The sequence below is a fragment of the Megascapheus bottae genome, chromosome 36 (genome assembly GCF_031878675.1).
Source record: "Megascapheus bottae isolate mThoBot1 chromosome 36, mThoBot2.hap1, whole genome shotgun sequence".
In the NCBI taxonomy this organism is placed as follows: Eukaryota; Metazoa; Chordata; class Mammalia; order Rodentia; family Geomyidae; genus Megascapheus; species Megascapheus bottae.
The window spans coordinates 2,644,497-2,669,224 of NC_143544.1; the positions used below are offsets into that span (position 1 = coordinate 2,644,497).

Below are 24,728 nucleotides of genomic sequence, written 5' to 3' on the forward strand. Positions count from 1 at the left end.
CTTTCTTTCCTTTCTTTTTTCTTCCTTCCTTTCTTCCTTTATCTCTCTCCATTCCTCTCTCCCTTCATCCCTTTATTTTCATCTTTCGTTCCTCTCTCTCTCTCTCTCTCTCTCTCTCTCTCTCTCTCTCTCTCTCTCTCTCTCTCCTCTCTCTCTCTCTCCTTTCTTTTTTATTTTCTGATTGTTGAGACAGGATCTCCTCATGTAGTCCAGGTTGATCCTAACTCTCACTTCTCCTGCCTCGGCTTCTATGATTACAGGTGTAGAGTTAGCACAGGAAGCAAGACATACATTTTCTCATCCCTCCATCTAGAGAGGTGGGTCTGGCCCACGTGAGTCCAGAGAGCACAGTAAAGAAGTATAGTTACCAGGATAGTCCAGATGACCCTTCTCTGTTCCAAGGCCACAGAGTCCATCACCTCCTCTGACCAGAAGCTTCTTGTTAGGTGCAGTGCCACTGGCGAGGGAGAAAATGTGCCCTTAGTCATGCCATTATCACTCCTAGGACTGTACCTTCATCTTTGAGTCTGTTCTTGTTGAATCTGTGCCCTAGATTTTTTCTTCTTCTTCACAAAGAAAATCATTGCTTTGCCATTTCCAATTCCAACTGGGCTTCAGAGCAGCCTAAAGTGCCCAGCTTCTGGACAAGACATGAAACAGAATGGAAATGGGGTCGCTCCCCTTTTGTTTGCTCTCAGGAAACCCCCAGGGGATCAGCAGCAACCCCACTCTGACGTGGCTGGCTGTGGATGGAAGGCTGCTCCCTCTGGGAACCCCGCCCCCTCCCCACCCACCTCCAAGGCTGAGGGCTGGGACTGCAACATGCTCACCCCGAGAGTCAGCCTGGATTCCTGGGTTCCGGAAACCATTCCTGACCCCTTTTCCTGGAGTCTCTCACAGTCTCTCCTCTCTGGGCCTGGCTAATCCTGTGACCCACAGTGACTAAGGAAAAGGGGGACTGCATGACCTCCTGCACTCATGTTGCACCAAGACATGGACCAGGTATTAGAGATACGAGAAGCATTAAAATAAATAAATAAATAACAACAGGCCCCTGCTCTTAATTAATGGACCTGCTCTTAATTAAGGAAGGCCTAAGAAGCAAATGCAAATGATGAGTATGCTCCAGTGTCAGGATGTCTGTGGAGGGATTTCTTCTCATGGGGCCATGATTGGAGATGCACTGAAGAATCTTGGGTCCATCAAGAAAATAGGTCAACATGTTCACTATAGCAGTGCTTCAAGGCACCCAAGTTGCTCCTTAGGGAAAAAGTTGCATAGAAGTCTATTGGGCCCTGTCTCCTGCCCTTCAGGACCCTTCTCTGGCCCCTTCTTTCTCTAAAATTCTGAATTACTCCCTAATCTCAAACCACTCCATGTTTCTCCTTGCCTCTGGCCATATGCAAATCTAACCATCTCATCATGCCATAATTACGGGCTTTCCAAGTTACTCTTCCACCAAACTCTGGCTCACAGAGGCCAAAGACTTCATGTTACGCTTCTCTTCATGGAAACACACGCAATCTTAAGGATGATTTGTTTCCCAATGAGTAAATGGGAGAAAATGGAGAAAGCACAACTACAAGAAGTCTTCAGAGAACCAAAAATCATTTGCTTTCTTAACCGGAGATGAAACAGAACATGAAACCTAGCTTCTTCAGAAACCCCTCCCCATCTCTTGTCGTGTCTTCCTTCCTTGGGCCCAGAATCAAGCAAAATGTGTGTAGAGATCTGCCTGCAAGGTTATGTGTGAGAGGCTGATTTTTTTTAAAAATACATTTCAACAAATTGTCAGGGCTGGACAAAGCCTAAAGGATATAGGTTCAAAATGGATCTCTCCAAGTTGACCTCAGGAAGAAAATGCTTGAGAAGGAAGTCTGAAGGCTAGCCACACAGCTGACTCTAAAAACTTTTCCTGAAGCAATCCCCTAGGCTCTTAGCCAGTCTTAGCCAATAGAATGAAACCTAATCTGAAAAGCAACTGCACTCTCTCTGGATTGCTAAGAATATGTCATAAGGCAAACAAGCAAGTGATGCCTCTTACTGTGGATATACCAGTCTCCAAAGCGGGTTCCCTTCTTTGGTTGTGTGTGAGTTGGAAGGGAGGGCCTGAGGGCTTCTGTAGCCCAACCCATTGCCCAGTGTTTTTGACTTTGGGCAGTAATCATACTGTCCCCAGAAATACTCACTGAGTAATTGATGTGGGACAGACACACTACACGCACAGAATCCTTTAATGTGAACAAATCTCCTGCAAGATAAAGGCTGCAGGGCTCCCATTTGGTAGATGTGAACATGGGAGTTGGGAGAAAATGAGCAGGGGCTCTTACCTCCCTGTCTCGGCAATTCTTGTCAGTAAGTGGCTGTGGTAATAGGACCAGCGATATTAAGTTGATGTGAGGTGAATTTTTAAAAAAAGTCCCGCTGCTGTGCCTGAGCCAAGTCATTTTTATGTAAGTGTGTTAAATAAAAAATGAGATACGTGAGTAGATGGACAGAAGATGGGGAGACCTGGATTCGAGTTAAATGTCAGGAGTTGGATGCAGGCAGCCTGACTCAGTGCCTGACGATCCTGCCTCCTTGTGATTTATCAGATCTTATCAGACGCGTTGATGTGCTGGTTGTACACCAGAAACATCTTTTTGTTGGTGTTTGCTGGACGTAACAAATGGAATCTTCGTGCATTCCTGGTCTTGCAAATGCTAAACCCCCATCGCTTGTGCCTTGTGGAAGTGAGTGGATGGATGGTGTAAGAAAGCCACTCACTTCTGGGGGACCCTGCCTTCTGTATGATCAACGTGTGCGTCCTGTAGTCTTGAGCAGTGCCACCCAAATGGCCCGTGGAGCAGTTCTGAGACACCGCGCACACACACACACACATGCATGACAGTGCCTCCCCTTTAGACCTTGTAGCTTTCCAGATCTTTGCTCTTGAAATGCCATCATGCTACCTGCCTTCCAAAGAAGCCAGCATCAGGAAGGAAAAGCGCTCTGAGTCCTGAATTCCCCATCTTCCTTTGGATGGCACAGAGCCCCGAAGTTGGCAGGGGGACCTGTGGCTGGCATTTATCTCCCCCTAGAAGACAGACGGGGGGGGGGGATTTTTGAAACAGGTACAACAGGTGCAGAAGAGTTCCGCAAACATTCATCAGCTCCTTGTTAGCCAAGGAGCAGAGAGAGAAGAGTAGGGTTTGGGGCCCCCTGTGGAGAGCTGTCGTCTCAGGAAGCAGTAGACAAAGCTGAAAACCCAGGGCCGCACCTGCTCAAAGACAGCATTTCATCCTTGTCTTCCCAGCAAGAGTGAGTACACATCAGACAAGTGATTTGATTGTCCCATTTTCCAGCTCTCATTCACAAGATAACTCTGACTACGGCTGTGACCTCTTTGTAAGGGACAAAACTGATAGCAGGCCAGAACCACTTCCTGGGAAAATGACGTCTAATGCCTCACTCAGACTAAAAGCATGTGTGCCTCTCAGCTTTATATTCCTGGCTACTACAGATCTCTCCTTTGCTCTGTATGTCCTTTGTTTGTAAAGCCAGAAGGAGGAGGGGGGAGGAGGAAGAGAGAGAGGAGAGCACAGAGTAAGTAGATCTTAACACTTGTGCAGTCTCACCCCCCCATTTAAGCCTGGGGATATGAGGAACAAAACAGGGCTGGCAAGTCTGAGTTCAATGTTAACTACGTGCTGTAAGCCATGAGAAATATCAAAATCATAACACACAGCTCCCAAGCTCCCTCAAGGAGATTACAATATACTTGAGTAAATTAAAAAACGAAATAAGAAAGTATTTGAACTGTAGTTCAGTACACTAGTTGAAGAGGGCCACGAGGCAGGAAATGACTGACTGTCAAATGATTGGAGCAGGCTGTAATTGGTACGGGGGAATGTGAATTTTCTCTTCTTTTGAGTCTGAGTCTAGTTTACTAAGTTGGAGAGAAAGGGGGGTGGGAGGAGAAAGAAAAAAAGAAAGAGGGCCTGGAGTTTGGCCTAGTGTTAGAGTGCTTGCCTGGCATTCACGAAGACCCAGGTTCGATTCCTTGGTACCGCATACTTAGAAAAGGTCAGAAGTGGTGCTGAGGCTCAAGTGGTAGAGCTCTAGCCTTGAGAAAAATCCAAGGACAGTGCTCAGGCCCTGAGCTTAAGCCCAGGACTGACAAAAAAAAAAAGGAAGGAAAGAAGAGGGAGGGAGGAGGGAGGGATAGAGGAAGGAAGGGAGGAAGGGAGGAAAACATGTATAGGAACAAAGGACAAATCATGATATTATACCAGGATATTTCTTTTAGCCAAACCTGGCTCTTTGTGGGAAACAATACCAAAGGAAATTTAATAAGTCATCAGGACAAGACTCTTTTTTGAGTGCTCATAACCTCCAAAGCCAGGGAGAAGCCCACAGCCGTTATATGGAAATAAATGGCCCCCGATGGCTTTGGAAGGACAGGAAGCATTTACGTAAGCCTTTGGGCATGTGGTGGGCCAGTTGGCACGTTTATGATGGTGTTGAGTGGGTAATAAGGCAATAAGAATCGAGTTTTCCGTGGCCTTTGTGACTGTGGAAGTGTTGGAGGCAGATGGAAGGAAGAGTTGAGTCAAGATATTTCTTCCACCACTGCCTGAAGTAGTGATTCACCACCATCTTCCTTGTGGGTGAAGAACTTTTTTTGGGGGGGGGGTAGAAATTTCCTGTCTTTTTTTCCCTCTCATAAAATATGTATGAGAAAAAATATACATCTCCTTCTCCCCCTTGGATGAACACAAAATCTGAGACCTTTCATGAGTCATTTTGTCTGTGAAAAGGAAGCTAGGTTCTCGATGCTAGGCGTGGAATAAAACTCTGTTTAACTTCAAAAAAAAGGGGGGGGGGAACTAGGAAAAATCTCTGTCCATCAAAGTCAGGAAAATGCAAGGCGGTTTGCCATCTGTGAGGCTCTGAGTGAGAAGTCGGAATCGGAAAGCATATAGAGGAGCTGATGTACATTGCTTAAATGATGCGGTAATCACATACATTTTATACAAAACCCAGTACAGTGAGATCCTCTGAGGTTGTGGTAGAATAAACCCAGGGATGCTTCTGCTCCCCAGTGTTCTTGGGGTGGAGGGAACTTATTATGCTTAGAGGGAGGGTATCTCTGCAGAGGATTAAGCTCAGGATGGAGAGGTAAAAATCCCCAAGGAAGTAATCCAAACCATGAGTCAGAAGACAGAGAACAGAAGAATGCGGAGCCCAAGAAATAATCTGCAAGATTATATGTTTGAAATTACTAAACATACAGAAGATTTTGAAGTCATGAAAGAGTAGGAATTACTAGTTTTTTAAAAAGAGAGACTAGGCAGAACTGTAAAAGAATAGGTTGAAATATAAAACAGATTAAAACATACAGCTAGATGTTACTAATGAAAGAATAAGTGGACTAGAATATACATCTATGGGGAAATCACACAATGATAGCCCTAAGACATAAAAGAATGCAAAATAAATATTAAAACAAGATCCATAACCTAGAGGTTAGCTTACTAATGAGACAGTCCACAATACACAAAACAAAAATCTGGTGAAAAGGGGTTCCCACAGGTCTTTAGGGAATTGTTAATTAAAGCAGTCAGTGCAGCACTCCTATTAAAGTGCCAAAAAAACCCCAAGCACTTAGAGCACAGAGCATAGTAAGGGAAGATGGCAAAGTTACCAGAACTGGTTCACAGTTGGGTAGAATGCACAACCACATTGGAATAGTTTGGTAGTTTCCCATATAGCCGTGTAAACATTTGATCCTGAGATAATATTTCCAGGCATTTACCTAAATGGGGCGACAGTACAGTTCAGGAGAAGGAAGAGTCATGCTTTTCTTAGCCAGGCCAATCTGGCTTACGATCCTCTTATTTTATGCCTCCAGAGTAGCTGGGAAGGCAGGTATGAACCACCACACCCCACTTTTAAGTGAAGATGGGGTAGTTCTACCTTTGTACTGGAGATGGCTTTAGACCATCTACTTCTCACCTCCCAAATAGCTGAGATTACAGAAGTGAGCCACGGTGCATGGCCAGATGAAGATAATTTTTAAAGGCCAAATCATAGTTTAAGTGCCATAGCTTTGTGATTGAAAGCAGTTGGTGTAATGGCTTGACTTTTAGGTCAAAGAACTTCCTCCTAAATAGAGGCCAGATAAAAATGAACACAAAAGCGCGACAACTCAGCAGTGTCACACACACACACACCTGCATTTTCCCAATGAGAAACTCACCTGCTTTAAAAATCACCAACACAGTGAGAGATGTTTAACTTTCCAGGGAACATTTAGAGCAAAAGATGTCTTTTTTTTTCCCCAATTAAAATGTTGTACCTTAAGTCTGCTGTTTCGCAGATGACTTTTTGACGTCATTCTGGTTTGTCTATCATGTGCCAGCATGACGCTAGGTATTTCCTAAATAAAGAGCATCGAAATTTTTACGTATGACAACGTACTGTGAACCAGGCACTTTAGGGAGTTGATACATATAGATTGAATCTCAGAACACTTTAGTTCGCTGGGCACTGGGGCACAGACCTGTAATCACAGCCACTCGGGAGGCTGAGATGAGAGGACAGGACGACCAAATAAGCTCAGGCAGGAAAGTCCATGAGATTCTTCTCTCCAGTGAACCCCTAATAAAGCCAGAAGTGCAGCTGTGGCTCAAATGGTAGATCACTAGCCTTGAATAAAAAACTACTCATGGACAGAACCTAGGCCCTGAATTTTAAGCTCCAAGATTGGCAACTCACACACACACACACACACACACACACACACACACACACGCACGCACGCACGCACACACGCACGCACACACACGCACGCACATGCCTGTCTCAACCCAGCCGTATCCCTTGCAGCCCCAAGCCCTCACTGCCTGTGGCTGTTGTGCTCTGTCCAGGTGAGATGGAGGAGCTGGAGACGCTGTGGCTCACAGGAATCTGCCACAACGAGAAGAACGAGGTGATGAGCAGCCAGCTGGATATCGACAATATGGCAGGCGTGTTCTACATGCTGGCGGCAGCCATGGCTCTGAGCCTCATCACCTTCATCTGGGAACACCTCTTCTACTGGAAGCTGCGTTTCTGCTTCACGGGCGTGTGCTCCGACCGCCCGGGACTGCTCTTCTCCATCAGCAGGGTCAGTACTCCCCAAAGCGCACAGGGATGCCAGCGAGCCAGGCATTCACACCTGTCTCTGAGGTCCGGACCTCTGTGTCTCTCTGTTTCTGTCTCCTCTGTCTCTCCCTGTCCCCCCTCTCGCTCCCCTTCCACTTTCCCAGAGCTTCCCTAAAGGGTCTCTAGACTTTGTGCATTCATAAGCAAGGGTTTGCAAACCCCAAAAGACTGCAAAAGCAAGAAAGGTGATTGGAACGGATGCCATAGGCAAGGGGCATGAGAAAAGTTGCACAAGTGAAATGAAACATGGGCAGTCCATCCTGGGAACTACCTGGGGTCACACAGAGAGGAAGGATCTGGATCCACATGGAGCTGTGTAAGCCAAAGCAACAAACATCAAACTCAAGGGAGAAAGACAATTTGATACACTTCATACTACTGATATGTTGAACTAGACAGATCAGTAGACAGATAGATATGCATATGACATATAACACGTGTGCATGAAACAGAATATCATCACTTAGCCTGTATGAGGGCACACGTGTACCCATGCTTCTTACATCTTTCAATCTACCTATCCATACATTTACCCATTCCCTAACTATCCATTCAACACTCTAGCACCTATCCATCCATCTACCTGCTTGTCTTCTGTCTCTGTATCCATCCATCCAACTATCCAGCCAGCCAGCCAGCCAGGTATGTACTTACTACCTATCTATATCCACCTGTACTCTATTTACCATCTACCCATTTGCCTACCTGCTGTCTATTCTTCCGTCCATCCATCCAGCCAGCCAGCCAGCCATTTACCTATTTTCTATCTACCCATTTATTATATACCCACCATCTACCATTCATCCCCTATCTGTCTCTATCTGTCTTTCTGTGTATCTGTCTCTATATCTTTCCCTCACTCAATTTCTCCATCACTCCATCACTCTATCTGTCTGTCTGACTGTCTGTCTGCCTGCTTGCCTGCCTACCTATCCATCCACCCACCCATCCATTTATTCCGTTTACCCACCTTGGTGGCTTTTATTATTCACCCTGGAAGAACTCTATAAGTTAGGATTTGAAACATCTTAGTAAAAACATCTATTTTCTATGCTGATGTTTACTGGGAAAACTAAATAATCTCTTTAAAGCAAAATTGTATAATCGTAGCATTTGGTAAGTTTAAGAACTTCAGAGATTTTGAAGGTACACATAAGCTAAGCGAGGATTTATTTTTGCCATTCAATTGCACTCGAAACTTGGGTTCTGTGCAAATACATATTTCTTAATTAGCTTGATGACATCCAAACACACAGATTGCTTAAAAATAACGGCATGCATGCATATAGCTAGGTATTATGCCAACTTTAAACTAATTCTCGCAACCAATTACTGAAGGCTTTTTATATCCAAATGATTCTGAGATTATCTTGATCAAATGAACACTGTTGCCATTTACTTGTGAATTCCTCTTGTTTGGGGAAGAGGAAGCCAAGTTGGTGGGATCGTCATTATGAGAAATGAACTAAGTCCATCATCCCTTCCCAAGCTCATTGAGGGACGGGGTCGCAGGGACCCGAGCAGTGCAGGGTCATGTTCTGGTTGAGTCACACTTCTACCTCCCTGGGGAGAGAGTGAGGGCTCCAAGTTCCATGAGAGTGAGTGCGCCCGTGCCCCCCCCCAGGGAGGTACCCTCTTAAATACTGACTCTTTTTCCCCAAATCGCGTTTGCCTTTTAAAGCAAGTGCCAGCCGGATACATCCACAGCATCCTCCTTGTTGTCTGTCTGTTTGATCTCTAGTCTTTGAGACAGGCTTTCAGTATGTAGCCCAGGCTGGTCTCAAAATGGCTACAGCCCTCTCAGTTGCTGGGATTGCATGCTTGTGCCACCATGCCCAGCTAGAAAGTTGCTTTTCTATCAGCAGAACCTTGCAAGAAAGAGAAATGGCTTGTTTGTGCAGGATTGGGTCACAGGCATCGGTTAACTTCAGAGTTTAGGTTTCTTTGTATGGATGTTGATCTATGATGCTTTGACATCTACATCTCCCCCAAGGCTGCATGGAGGCTGGCTTTCCTTCACTTGGGGGGGGGGTAACGCATCTTCCTGACTGTGAGATACTTTTAACTTGCATATTTCCTCTGCAAAATATTCCCCTTCCATTTAGAAAAAAAAATACTCACTGTCACCAGCAAAACCAACCACATCGGCTGTCTCCTGAAATGTGACAAATAGGAGGCATAGCGTAGCCAGAAGCTGGGAAGTTGGGCTGGCAGCTGCCTTCCCCGTGAACTCGGAAGTGGGACGGAAGATACTTCAGGTTAACCCACAGTCGGGACCACGAGAAGACACAGACATGCAGGGATCGGGCCAAGCTGAACACAACCAAGCAAGATATGGAGACTCTGCATCTCAAGAATGGTTTGCCGGGCCAGGCTCCCCTCAAAGGAACAGAACGACTTGTCCACAGCAGTGCATCGAATTGTCAGCTCTCATTTTATGTGGCAGAATCCACTTCCTACCTAGAAGGCGTCCTGTTTCCACAGCCCACGTACTCTAGCTGGACTAGATGAATAATAGAACAGGTCGGGGGGGGGCGGGGAAGAGAAAGAGAATTGTGCAGGAAAGAAAGAAACTCTAGCCTCGTGATTGATCGGGCTCCTCGGGTAGAGTTTGAGCTGTTCACCTAACCCACAGACCAGTGTGGCTTTCCAGAACAAACCTTCAGCATAAAAGAGTAGCATCTAAGTCTTGTCCCTCTGACAAAGCAGTCATTGTGTGCTTCTGTTGGTGTGAGAGGAGAAAGGGCAGCCCCGGGGGTCACCTGACAGCCCCCCCCACAGGTGATGGAGGGCCGACTTGTGAATGGTTTGTTCTTGTCCTTGAGCCCATCTGAGTGGGGTGCAGGACTCCAAGTTTACAGCTGGGGAAATCAAGGCTGATCAGCAGAGCCTAAGCCAGTCGCATGAAACCCACACCGAGAGGGCTCTGGGTCTGTGGAACCCACAGCGCCCCAAAGAGGAGTCGGTGCAAGTGACAATTGTCGCCACCAGCACTGGGGTCCAAGCAAGTCCTTCACTTGGCCTCCCCTTTTTGATCACAAGTGGCAGATGTACACTTGAGAACAGCCTTAGCCCCGGAGCCCCACAGATGTGAGAGGGCGCCCATGCCTGTGTGCCAATTCCCAGCGCAGCCTGCCTGCTCCCTGCTGCAGGAAACCAGGGCAGTAAATCATCAGACTGCCGAGAGGAACTAGCTAGAACAAAACACGTACAGCGTTAGAAAAACAACTATAACTACCAACAAAAAGAGAAGGCCTCAGGGCCGGGAGTTTGGCCTAGTGGTAGAGTGCTTGCCTAGCATGCACGAAGACCCGGGTTGATTCCTCGGTACCACATACATAGGAAAAAGCCGGAAGTGGTGCTGAGGCTCAAGTAGTAGAGATCTAGCCTTGAGAAAGTCCAAGGACAGTGCTCAGACCCTGAACTCAAGCCCAGGACTGGCAAAAAAAAAAGAGAGAGAGAAGGCCTCAACTTTGGCTGATTCTGACACACAGGCCGGAAAGACTGACCCACAGTGAGTTCCTGGAGGTCAATGAGATTGTTCTGTCACTGAGTTGGGTGGGGAAGGCATGGGTACCTGATGCACTGGGTTAAGAGACACTGTGCCATGTGTAAAGCTTGGCACGTGTGTGCAGTTTCCACATCCAAGGTGCCTGGAAGCCAGGAGAAGAGGAGCTAGCCAAGGGCCTGTGGCAGGATGAACAGGCCAGCCACTCAGGACGCCAAACAGGAGATGGAAGGAGCCAAGGGTGCAGGAAGGAAGACAGGAACAGGTATGATTCTGGTGCGTGGTGAGCCTCTGGGAGCCTTGGCCACGAGGCCTGGATCCCCGAGGGATGGAAGAAAGGGATGCTCTACCTCGAAGCTGTTGACTCAACACCTCGTTATGATTCCAAGAAGGCCGCACGTGCAGAACTCCAAGAGAAATATGGTCGTGCAAATGAGCAGAGACTGTCACGGTTCCATGAGCATTCCGTCCGTTAAGCACAGGCCTGCCCCGGGGACCTGTGCGGCTGTCCCCGATCAGAATGTGCAGTTAATCACACACACACACACTCCCATCGTTAAAGCCCATGTCGTTGGCGGTAACCGCCCAGTTTGCCTAATAGATCCCTTCTTGAGCTGGCAATCTTGAGAAGACCAGGTCAGATGATAGACATATAATCCACTCGCTGGTGTTCCATGGGACCTCCGGGACCCGGGGCAGGGGTGGGGAGCCTCAGGTCCAGAGGGGATGCCTGTGTCTAGCATGAATCAAGAGCCATTCCCTTGATAAGAGCTATGTGAAGTCCAAGATTTTCCTTAAGAAAGGTGAGGAAAATAAGGCAACTTCGAGATGGGGTTGGTCATATTGCAGCCACCGAGGGTTCCTTCTCATCCTGCAGTGCCTTTGATGTACTTCCAGGAAAATCACCACACCACTGCTCGGTCTCAGGCTAGTAACATCCCCACATGAGGGTAAGGATGGTCTCCCAGCTCTGTGTCTCTCCTGAGTGCCCTCATGGACTTTGTGCCTCTTTTTAGACAAATCAAGGTAGAGGCTTTTTGGTGGGCCTGCGTGGCCCCCTTATCTTCAGTATACAGGCAGCGGTGATTCCTGAAATGCATCAATCCCAGGTGATCCTTTCATGCCGGTTGGGTTTCTCCATCGCCAACACTGGTGTCCACGCTCTGGGGGAAGCTGGGTGTGTTGGATGAGTAAGGTAGATATCTTCACGAGTCAGCTCCAGGCAATGAGACAACCCTGACCTGTTGGCATTCTGTTGATCTCAGCGGGACTCTGTTTCCCCATGGCTCCTGCCGGAAGTCTGAGTCTCCCCTTCCCAGGGCATGGTTTTCCGAGAGTAGTTGACGTTCTGTGCTCTTCCCTCACAGGGCATCTACAGCTGCATCCACGGCGTGCACATCGAGGAGAAGAAGAAGTCTCCTGACTTCAACCTGACGGGATCCCAGAGCAACATGCTCAAGCTCCTTCGCTCCGCCAAAAACATCTCCAACATGAACTCCTCAAGGGTGGACTCCCCCAAAAGAACGGCCGACTACATCCAGAGGGGGTCCCTCATTGTCGACATGGTGTCAGACAAGGGGAACCTGATATACGCAGACAACAGATCCTTTCAGGGGAAGGACAGCATTTTTGGGGACAACATGAACGAACTCCAGACGTTTGTGGCCAACAGGCACAAAGACAACCTCAACAACTACGTGTTCCAGGGACAGCACCCCCTGACGCTCAACGAGTCCAACCCCAACACGGTGGAGGTGGCCGTGAGCACAGAGTCCAAGGGCACCTCCAGACCCCGGCAGCTCTGGAAGAAATCCATGGAGTCTCTGCGCCAGGATTCTCTGAACCAGAACCCGGTCTCCCAGAGGGACGAGGCGACCGTGGAAAACAGGACCCACTCCCTAAAGAGCCCCAGGTACCTCCCGGAAGAGGTGGCGCACTCCGACATCTCAGAAGCATCGAGCCGGGCCACGTGTCACCGGGAGCCGGACAACAAGAACCACAAAACCAAGGACAACTTCAAAAGGTCCATGGCCCCCAAGTACCCCAAGGACTGTAGCGAGGTGGAACGCAGCTACCTGAAAACCAAAGCCAGCTCCCCCAGGGACAAGATCTACACCATCGATGGAGAGAAGGAGCCCCCTTTCCAACTGGAGCCCCCCCAGTTCGTGGAAAGCTTAGCCGTCCCCGACACCTACCAGGATCACAACGATAGTTTCCGCAAGGGCGATTCCACCCTGCACAGGAACCCCCTACACCCCGAGGACGGCCTCCCCAACAATGACCAGTACAAGCTCTATGCCAAGCACCATTTCACCCTGAAAGACAAGGGGTCCCCCCACAGCGAGGGCAGCGACCGCTACCGGCAGACCTCCACGCACTGCCGCAGCTGCCTCTCCAACCTGCCCACCTACTCGGGCCACTTCACCATGCGCTCCCCGTTCAAGTGTGACGCCTGCCTCCGCATGGGGAACCTGTACGACATCGACGAGGACCAGATGCTGCAAGAGACCGGGGAACCGGCCCCCCAGGATGAGGCCTGTCGGCAGGACTGGGCACACAACAACACCCTGCAGCTCCAGAAGAACAAGCTGAGGATGAGTCGACAGCACTCGTACGACAACATCCTGGACAAACCCAGGGAGATAGACCTGAGCAAGCCTTCCAGGAGCATCAGTCTCAAAGACAGGGAACGGCTGCTGGAAGGCAACTTGTACGGGAGCCTGTTCAGCGTCCCCTCAAGCAAACTCTTGGGGAACAAGAGCTCCCTTTTCCCCCAAGGTCTGGAGGACAGCAAGAGGAGCAAGTCTCTCTTGCCGGACCACACGTCCGACAACCCTTTCCTGCACTCGTACGGGGACGACCAGCGCTTGGTGATAGGGAGATGCCCATCCGACCCCTACAAACACTCCCTGCCATCTCAGGCGCTGACTGACAGCTACCTGCGGTCATCCCTGAGGTCGACCGCGTCCTATTGTTCCAGGGACAGCCGGGGACCCAGTGACGTGTACATTTCCGAGCATGTTATGCCTTATGCTGCAAATAAGAATAATATGTACTCTACCCCCAGGGTTTTAAATTCCTGCAGCAATAGACGCGTGTACAAGAAAATGCCTAGTATCGAGTCTGACGTTTAGAAGCTTCCATTAATGTTTTTCTCTCTAGGGAAACATAGAATGGTCAGTGTTGTGGAGGGTAAACGTTGGATGCCCAATTGTGCCCTGCTAGGAGACATGGGGGCTTAGGGAGGGTTTTCTGTTGTTGTTGTTATTATTGTTATTGTTATTGTTTTATTGATTTATTTTCGTTGGCTCTTTTTGCACATGGCTTCATGCCATAATCTTTCACTCAAGGAACCTTTTGAGGTGTGTGCTGAGCATGGCTGATAACAGGATAGGTGAGTCCTTAACCAAATATTTAAAAAAAAAAAAGATTAAAAAAACTAAATAAATATAGGCAAGTCTCTCAGACATGCCCGCTTAGGTATGTTGGCAATAATGATGCATCGGTTGCTGGTGATGATGCTATGATTTTGCTACAGTCCAAATCTCATGGGATCTAGTCCACCGTGTAATTTCCTCATCCGAAATGCTCATGGGTTTTTTTCTCTAATACAGAATAAGCAATACGGTATGCATGTTATCCTGACACAGACAATAAGAATGACGAATGCATCTGCACCGTAGTGAGACTTGACACGTGCAAGGGGTTAGGATGTGTGGCTTGTGACCATTCTCAGCTTCCTTGTGATGCCTTCTGTCCCCATCCAGGCCCAAACCCAAGAACTCCAGGCTTCCCCATGCCCCGTCTCTTCCCCCCCCCCACAAAGAAGAGAAACTCAGTGTGTACGTGGAACTTTTCTAATGTGCATTATAGTCCTTTTCCAAGGACACATCTGGGACAAAAAAAAAAGCCAGAGGGACTCTCAGAAAGAGAGCTACAAGAACCTTTTTGGATGTCGATGTGTGTATCCACACACGGTCTCGCTCGGAGCTTCATAACCTCACACGTCCGTGTCTCTGCTCTCTCGAGTGTGGAATCTTCTGTGTGTGACACAGTGGCCATTGTAGTTTATCCTGAAGACTCCCGTGTACGTAAGTTTTGCATTTCCTCACTCTTGGTGATGACTCAGGGTTGTATAGTATCTGTTCCCCCCTCCCCTGCCCCTGTCCCTCCCAGAGTAACCCTAACTTGTCCTGTCCCAGACAGCCACGGTGGTGTCTAATTAGCTATGTGTCGCTGTTACCGGAGCTGTTAAAGTGGTGACACGTGCCAGCCGCCATATGTGTACTGTGAGCTGTAAAGAAAGTACCCGGCCATCTGGCTGCCCAAGGCTAGTGTGGTTTCAGGTTTTCACTTTGAGAATGTCACAAAACTCTCTCCGGAACTCGTTTCTCCTCCCCCCCCCCCAAAAAAAAAACCTTCCTTGAATCAAAAGCCTTCGAACACTGAGACACTCATGCATCTCCCCCGAGCACTCTCCACACTGTGGATAAACTGAGCGAGACAAGTCATTTCTCTCTCCTGCAATAGTGTCTCTCTCCATGGGAGCCAAACGGCTTCGTCGGCACCAGCAGAGACGGATGTTAAATTCCTCCATTGCATTTGTCATTTCTGTCATCTGCATCATCCTATCCTTCTTCTAGTCAAACCTGTGCACAGAGGAATGAATGGCACCCATTATCTTCTTTTCAAAGAAGACTTGGAGACAGAGGGAATATGTATGCAGTTGAGATTGCTTAGCCTGCTAGATCATAAGATGACAACCTCCCGCCCCAATGTAGTTGTTCCTTCTGTAACTATCAGAGCAGGATTTCCTAATTTACAGGTTGCACTGTGGAAAGGCAATAGGCGATATTAAACACATTCTACTCTGTTAACCGCTATGGCCTAAGCGTAGGAATAGCTGCCAAGCAGCGGGCCTAATTGGCAGCGGTGTTTGCAGAGCACTGGGGTCTGTTTGGTGGTATACAGCAGAAACCAAGATCCCATGGATTTGCCTAGTTTCTTGGTTTCTTGCTGAATTAAGGAAAGAAAGCACGAAGGTGGAAAATGGGTCTGTTCTCCTTTCCTCACGCCAGGGTCCATTCTGTAGGGAGAGTTTGCCTGTTGGTAGAGCTTGCTCCAATATATACATATGATGGGTGTAGTTTTAAGAAACGTGACCACCAGTGGTGGGATGGCCCGGGGAGAGGCAACGGGAGAGAGCATCTTTCTCATCTGCTCTCAAATGCAGATGGAGGCCTGAGGCTGACCCTCGCTGTTCTTGAAAATTCCATTGCATTTCTTGATTGTCTTTTTACTGTCTCAAGACCCAGCAGCGGGAGACGGGACCTGAAACAGTCACCCCAATTGGTGATCTCAAATACAAGTTGCTATGGCTGGGTCTCCTTTCCTCACCTTCTCCCTTAGTTCTCCCTTTGCATTCCAGGCCCGACACCCCCCCCCCAGTCAGTTCCCACACTGCACCCTCAGAAGACTGACATGCCAGAACACGAGATGAATTAAACTTAATGCCACATGTTCTTCAGAGATCGCGCAGGTGCACTGAGACCGACTCCATGCATTCAAAGCCATCTCCTAAAAAGAGGCCTGAATCAGAGAACGCTGGCTTTTGGAAAATAGTGTAGTGGAGAAAAACACACCTCAAGAGTGTTTCATTTAAAAATAAATGGAGCAATTGGAAATTAGGTGCTATGTGACAGCCTACTCTCAGTCCTCCTCGAGCATGTTATGATTTAAATGATCAGACGGGCCGTGTCCCAGGGAGAGATGGGGCTTAGAAGCGATTCACAGGCCATGCAGGTCAGGTAGGGATGTTCAGAGCTGATGGCAAGCTCCAGATAATCAGTTCAGTGATGCCAAGAGACCCCAGACCTCTGCGCCAACAGCAGCCCGAGTATCAGTCAGGCGGTTACACGTCCGTAATGAGATGGCATTTCTCTGCTTGGGAAGGATCCAGGTGGGAGTGCTCAGGTTTCTGTCCACAGATGGTGGTGGTCATCAGTGTAGAGAATGCTTTCAGGACACGGGACTGCCCTCTGAGGACACGGGGTGTTCTGCAACACTGTCTCCATCAGCCTTCGCCCTGTGTGTGCTCTGCTAGTGGCCAAGTTCCAAGCAGGAAATGAGCCCCCCTCCCCTTCTAGACCTTTCTGCCTGTGAGTGGGATTAGAACCTCACAACCCCTGACTATTTTGTCCTTCTAGTCATTGCCATGACCATTTCATAGTCACGCCTGCATCCCACCTTCCCCAGTCTCAAACAGTGCCCGTGAAAGATTTAATGCCTACTTTTTCTTATGAAAGCATTAAAATTCATCCATTGCAACAAAGTCTGTCAAACCAATTCATGTTTATTTTCTGCAGAGAGAGAGAGAGAGAGAGAGAGAGAGAGAGAGAGAGAGAGAGAGAAATTACACCTTGTTTACAAATGAAATCATTTCATTTAAATAGGACTTTTGCCAAAGTGCTTAATTAGTCAAAAGATCCACGGCTGTCATACATTGTTTATTCTATTTGATATGTCTACCGCTGAGGTGTAGTTAATAGTCTGAATCCTTCTCAGGAAATGACAAATGCCCTCTGAATTCTTTGCAAATAGAATTGCTAATGATAAAAAGAAAAAAAAAGTTGGTGTTAATTAAATGGTGATTAAAAATTTATCTCCTTGAAACCTAAAAAAGTGCAGCTTTCATAATGGGTTGTCATATAAATAAATACCTTGCACTGAAATCCCTTGCAGTTTAAGGCCTCAATAAATACGAATCTGAGGAAACCGAGCTATCTTTCAGGGGGTCACATGTGTTTGTTATCACTGTGCACGTTCTTGATACTGTAGCTCCTGGTATGGCTGTTTGTGCATGGATTCCTGAGGAAGGATAAGGCTTATGCCCCAGAATGGAACTTGTTCAGATTCATCATGACTCTCATAGACACAGCTGGGCTTCAGGAAAGCAGAAAACAAACAACAACAACAAGAAGAAAAAGAGTTTGAGTTAGGTGAAAGCTTAATTCGTTGATTGGTATCTCGTGTGAGTTGACAGTTCTATGTAAAAGTGGTCACCCTTTCAAAAGGTGTGTTATTTCTTTTCATTGGAAACAAAATTAGGTCTTTCTGTGTACCCCCAGCTTCTTCTGGGAAGCAGAGCAGCAAGCGTGGGGTCTGGACTTGGAAAAGGTCTCTCAAGCTGCAGTGTGCCTTTTCCACCGGGTCCTTTCCCACGGTTCTGTCTCTGTCTAATGGTCTGAAGACCAGGCCAGATTGTCCCCGCCACTGAATGCACTTATCCTGTGAGTACCGAATCTACACACCTGATTTCTACCATCCAAATAAAACTGTCCAAACACGTAAAGTTTCTGTTAAAAATTAGATGGTGATGATGGTATGAACACACACACACATATATATTTTTTTTAATCTCATTTCCAAGGAGGATGGCTGAGCCTCAGTGGGTCTTCATCCCTTGCAAAGCAGAAGCTGGAGGGGGAGGGAAGTGAGTACCTCCCCATCACTTCCAGAGAAGCTGTGTGTGATTGCTGGAAGCCCATCAAAGCCATGTCCCCCTTCCTTTTCTGTACCCATCATCTCCAGGTGCCCGCCTGCCTGCCCAAGGAGGGTCGGTCGTAGAAAAGTAGAATTAGGAGAAAGAAAGAGCAAGCTTTGTGAGAAGGGAAAGGAAAACGTGGAGTTTGCCCAAGGGATGATACCCATGCAAGAGAGGCTTGGAGACACACCTGGTCCCAATTTCTGACTGGGTTCTCTTTGCCAGGATGACATTTCTTTCCTTTCTTCTCTCTGGGAAGAGAGCCAGAAAACCCTGCAGAACTGACTTGGCTTTTCTTGCCTCTGGCTCTTTGCAGAACCAACTAGGACTCCTTTCATTTGCTTTTCCTGTAAGCCCCTCTGCTCACTGACTTAGAGTCCTAGGAAAGAGGCCTTCAGTCAGGAGAGTGGCAAGGGTGGTGGTGTCAAATCCCAAACCAAAGGAAAAAACTGGGAGCCTTCGCTGAAATGCCAGGGTCCAATGGTAAGGCTGGATTGTGTCCCAACAAGGGAGAGATTAGGGGCTGCCAGGGGAATAGAAAATGCTCTCTTCCTGAAAAGAGGATACGATTTAGAATCTGATCCTCCAATGCCAGTTACGCAAAGTAACTTAGGACCCATAAAAGGCAAACACAAAGTAACAATGTAAAAAAATGATTAGAAATGGTCAGACCAAACCTTTCCAAACAAAACTCTCAGAGAAGGCTGGGTGAGATGTGGCTCAAGTGGTTGAGTGCCTGCCTGACAAGAATGAGGCCCTGAATTCAAACCCCAGTGCCAATTAATAATGTATATTTAAACCTTCAGCCTAGCTACAGAAGAAACCCAGGAATGACTAAACAGGTGAACACATTTACCCATCTACCTCTTGAGTTTTTCCAGTTTTTATTTTTGTTTTTTGTTTGTCTTTTCTTTTTTTTTCTTTTTGCACAAGCAGGCTTGGCTCTGGCTCCAGCCAATTGCCCAAATCCTGCCTGCTTTGTGATGCATGCCTCAAGAAAATTGAAAAACAAAACAAAAAAAGAGAGGGATCCTTCCAAGGGAAATAGATCATGCTGTCAAAAGACCAAAAAAAATTTTTTTTCTGAAAGCTTTTTGTTGTTGTTGTTTGCTTTTGTTTTTGACTTGTGGAAGCACTTTGGAGCATTCAGGGTAGGAATGCTTGAGGGGTAGAGAGAGCTCTTGATTGAGATCCAAGTGCCTGCTGCTGTTGCTAAGGAACAAACTGTTCCCTTAGAGAGGAAAAGGGCGAGGAGAAGGTGGAAGGAATCAAGGTGTATTCCAGAAAGGAGAGCAGATGGAGAGGCGGGGATGCTCACTGCATCCTATTCTAGGCTGTCACTGGGGTGTTCCATTCTCTGCTTATCCCAAGAACAGACCCTGTTAGCACCAGAATCTGGGAATACCAAAATCCATTTCTACTGAGTGGAGACTGTATCGTAGAAGGCGGCCCTCACCACAAACCCATTTTCCAGATAAGGAAATGCAAGTTAATGTTCTCCTCGGTTTCATCATCATCTAATTCACAAGAATCAAGAGATTCTTCAAGGGCCCCCGTTGTCCTGTGCGGAGGTCAGAATGGAGGTTAGAAAGAAATCTGTTATGTTGAGGTTCCTCCAGCTTTCTCTTCAGTGTCATCGTCTGGTTTGGGGTGTGTGATTGAGATCTCCTGAGAGAATGTCACCACATATGGTTCATGGTCCCTTGCGAGATGTAAGTACTGTGTGAATCTCCCACTCTGTACGCCTGCACTCTACTTCCATGCTTCTACTTCCTAGACACTTGGCCTCTCTACCTAGCATGTGCCTAGTTTAAACACTCCTTTCCTCCTCGCTCTTTCTTTGATCAGTTAACATCAGGGCTAAGTTCATTAGCATAGATACATAGGATGTTTTCCTGTGTGTGTGTGTATGGATGGATGTGTGAATGCACACACGCTGCCTGCGGCCCCTCTGTACGAATTCTATTTTTCAACTGATGATGTTCTTTGCACATTTGTTGTTTCCCAAGCAGAGAGAAGGCGGCTCAGGGTAGACCTTAGAGCAGACCACACAGTGATGGAGGGCTTGGATAGTCAGAACGATGCAAGGCCAGCTATCGGTGTGTTGTTTTTCATTCTTGGTCTGTTCTCTTTTCAAGTTATTTGCCTTAGAGATATTATCTCAGAGCCCAGTGTGTCAGAACAGCTGTGGAATCACAAACTCCTTGCTTACTTTATTTCATTGTCACGAAAGTGGATTGACCTGGAGCTTTCCCGCCAGATCTGCCTAGAAGTCTGAGGAGTTTATCGGGTCATATGCTCAACTGTCAAGAGCACATACCTGCCTTCTTTGTATCCTCTTCCCACCATATGCATGTATGCATGCATGCATGCATGTATGTACATCATACATGCATACGCACACACAGGTTAGGCACACTGGGCCCATTTCACAAATGAGGAAACTGAGCTGGGATCGGAAGGGAAGTCTTTCCAGAAGGCTCCAAAATAACACTTTCCTAGAAAACTCAGTCCCTGCTCCAGACACTTCTGGAGGGTCAGCAAATCTGAATAAGTGCCCTTGTCCTACTCTCTGAGAATTCCCCAAGCCATTTGTCCCTTTTCAAACTGGAGATAAATATATATATATATATATATATATATCCCTTTTAACACAGAAAGGTATTATTGTGTCATAGCTATTTGAAGATCTCTGATTAGGTCTACTGTGATAGTTGTTTAAAAATGCACTCATTCCTTAGATTAGCTTCCCAGTAAGGGTTCGGCAGGCTTCTGGCAAGAACCAACCATGTTAGCACGTATCGATCCCTCTTAGGCTCCGCATCGGTGAAATGATGAGTTTGACTTTTTCTTTTTTTGAAGTTCTAGAATATTCTTTAGTATCTGTAGCCCTGGGTCATAACCTCTTCTGGTTCATTCTGCTTCACTCATTTGGAAAGGATTTCAGATGAACCTTCAAAAGGATATTAACATAACATAGCCAATACCACAGATGCCTTTTAAATTAATAAGGTTAATTGTTTTCCAGCTAACATAAGTTTGTCTTTGGCATTTTAAATGCTTCTCATAGATCTGACACTTTGCTGTTTCAAGCTTTAAAAGGGCTCAAATCAAAGACTATTGATAACTGAGCAAAGAGTGAAAGTCTAGAAATACAAAAAAAAATGTCTGTGTTGCCATAAGAAACAATCATAGCTTTTTTGAGTTGCATGGCGGATTTTACCTTCACCATCTGAGACTTATTGAGTTATTTCTATTCTCAGCCAAGCTAATTCAAGTGAATGAACCGCTATTGACTTTTTTGAAACCTATTTTCCTTCTTTTTTTTTAAGTGTTAAGTTTATTCAGTTTATAAACCAAGCAAGCTCTGGGGCCAGGACCACCAGAAAAAAAAAATGTTTCAGTTAAGAAAGAGAAGATTCGGATGACTACATTTGGGCAAACGGAAGTGATCTTTATCAATTCTGGTGGATGGATTTTGGAAAACAAAAACATTCAGATTCCCTCCCTCTGCCCCCAGGCTTCACCAATTGTGATGCCAATTATCTATTTCTTTCCTGTGAAGACATTAGCTGAGAATAACATTCCTAAAAGATGCACACAGTCTCTTCCAGAAACAAGTGGCATGCCTGGATGTGGCTCAGATACTTTCCAGATGAGGCTCCACAACGTTGTTGGTTATGTATTTTTTCCTTTTTACCAGTTGTGTTCAACCTATGAATATTAACCATTGTTGGTTTTGTTTTGGTTTTTATTTTTTCCTTTTTACCAGTTGTGTTCAACCTATGGATATGAACCATGGTTTTGTTCCCAGCTAAAACAAAATGTTAAAGCATATACTTTCCAAGTTAATTGGAAGATTTCATCATAGTTTATATCACACTGGAATGTTTGTGTGTATGTGTTTAACGTACAGCATATATATATATATAGATATACATATATATGTTTCAGTCTGAATATTCAGAAAGAAATAGGATGGTTGGTTGGTGGCTCGAATAAGAAGATTGCAAAAAAGCCTAAATAATGACAGAAAGAAGGTAAACCATTTTCTTGTTCTCTCATGCTCTAAGACTTGCATAACACGCCCACTGGCCATTGTCCACAAAGCAAGTTGCTTAATTAAAGCAGCTTATACATAAAGGATTCACACGTGAGTCCGTTCTTAACCCTCCTGGGGGTTAAGAATGGGATTGAGCATAGGCGTAGGGGTGGCCATTCTCAGCTCCATTCAAACACTTGAACACTCACATCGGACCTGGCTTGTGCGCGCGTACGGTGGACCCCAAAGCAAGCTGTGTGCTCTGCTGAGTGTCTTCCTTTGGGCAAAGATCTGCACCCACCGACCGCAGCAGTTTATATCTGTCATGTTTTAATCTACTGCATGAGGAAGTGCTAATAACTGTATTAACTATTTCCAAGCATAGCTACAGAATTACACGTTTGCTTAACACCTTTCTGTGATAGGGGGAAGTATATACTACGACCGTCTACTTGTACTATGTCTTTTTAATTTCGTCCAGTGTGTTATCAACTGTTCTAAGGAATGGGATTTGAAATGTGTATGCAAACTGATTTGTACATAATTCCCAAGGCAACAAAAGTGCCCGATCCTATGGTGTAAAAAATGTAAATACAGGGGGAAAAAAAACTTTCATTTTTCTAATAAAGATAATTTCTGCCACTTGATAATGAAAATGAGATATGGAGTTGTGGTCTTTTGTGGTGGTGGTGGTGGTGGTGGGTGATGGTGGTGGCAGTGGTGGCTGCTATTGTAGGTGTCACATTTTTCCCATTTCCCAGTGTAGAGAGAGAGAAGGGGGGGGGGAGGTATGCAATTGGGAAGCTCCAAGGCTCAGCTTCAGGACTTCAGCTTTGTCCCTGGGTCTTTCCTGTACCCCATTTTCCTGTGAAACTCACCTTGACCTTCTCTAGGAACTCAGATGTGGCTGCCTTGTCATGCAGGCTAGATCTGTCCATGTCCTCATCCTTTCTCTCATAGGAGACTCAGGGGCTTCCAGTCCCTCAGGCTGCTCAGCCTACGGCGCTTCCTCAAGAGACTCTGTCACTGCTCCTCTCACGACATGTGAGATGATGTCTCTAGCCAAATCTCCACTGGTCATCCTTCACTTGTCTGTACCATAGCCCCCTCCCCATGCAGTCAGTCCATCTCTGCCTGCTCCATCTTTGACCTTCATTCAGGGTCTATCTCATTCTCTGCATGTAACGCAGTGCTGTGTCGGGTATGTGTTGGGTACTCCGTAAATTGTTCATGGGATGGATGGATGGATGGATGGATGGGCAAATGGATTGGATAGATAAATAGATCACAGTTGCTGGTTGGAAGTTAGAGTAGGTAGGGACGGAAGGGGGAACCTGGGAGAGAACAAGAGGTGACATTGTCCAGAAAGAAATGTACTCTTTGCCTGAATTAAGTAACTGTAACTGTAACCCTCTGTCTATCACACTTATAATAACACTTGAAATTTTTTTAAAGAAAATGGGCCAGAGGGATAGAAAAATAAATACATTACTAGATGGACATATGACTACAGATAAAAGTATAAAAGTCACAGAAGGTTGGTGGATGAAAGGGTGGCTTCAATCAGAGTAAATAATTCCTGGGCTCCAAGCTCATTTTATTTCAATCCTGGAGTATTTCTCAAATAACAAAGTACCCATATTTCCTTAAGAATAGAGCTGCATGCCCATAAATAACCATGTAGTCCAAGTGTGGGCTAAAATGTAAATTTCTCCCTCTTTAATCTTCCTCCTACTCTCTCCAACATTCCTGGTGCGATGCCAAGAGCTGCTCATAAAATATGTTCTATAGGCCAACCTCTGTGGACCCCGGATACATACAGAATTCCCAGGCACCCGACAAACTAGAAATCGAGGCCAGAAAACACATAGAAGGCCAGGCATCTGTGGCTCATGCCTGGAATCCTAGCTACTTTGGGGATTGTATACAAAGCATCACTTTGGGAAATTATTGTCCGTGGTTCATCTCGGAATCGTTAAGATGATTGGTGGCTTCCAGAAGAAGCTCTGCCAGTGGTAGCACCTGAGCTGGATTTTAGCCTTCCCAAAGTTGGGCAGGATTGAAATATTCCATTCCTATCACGGTGTTCCAACATGGCGGCTGAGCTCCTCGGCATGCTGGTACGAAATAGCAGCTCCTCTCATCTGAGATCAGTGCTCTCCTTCCATATTAACAAGGCAGACCCTCTTCCCTGAGACTGAGGAGGGCCTGAGCCCCATCAGGAGCTCATCCTTCCAGTCTGACCTAACAAGACAGAATGTGGACACTAGTGAGGAAGGGTCTTCCCTGGGGCAGTTCCTTTGGGATCGTAATGAAAGCATGTACTGAACACATTGTTCACACAGACTGGCTTCCCATCCATTAAAAAAATTGATCAGGGCTGGGAGTTTGGCCTAGTGGTTAAAGTGCTTGCCTAGCATGCAAAAAGACCCGGGTTCGATTCCTTG

At 46.5% G+C, this 24,728-nt stretch overlaps 1 protein-coding gene across 1 annotated transcript in view; it reads left to right on the top strand.

Moving 5' to 3' along the window:
* Positions 1 to 16,681, top strand: part of Grin2a (glutamate ionotropic receptor NMDA type subunit 2A) — a 254,883-nt gene extending 238,202 nt beyond the window's left edge. The window contains exons 11-12 of the mRNA XM_090324808.1: positions 6,912 to 7,150; positions 12,064 to 16,681. Coding sequence (XP_090180934.1) covers positions 6,912 to 7,150; positions 12,064 to 13,830 — 2,006 coding nt within the window. The 3' untranslated portion in view covers positions 13,831 to 16,681. The remainder of the gene's footprint in view (positions 1 to 6,911; positions 7,151 to 12,063) is intronic.
* The last annotated feature ends 8,047 nt before the right edge of the window (positions 16,682 to 24,728 follow it).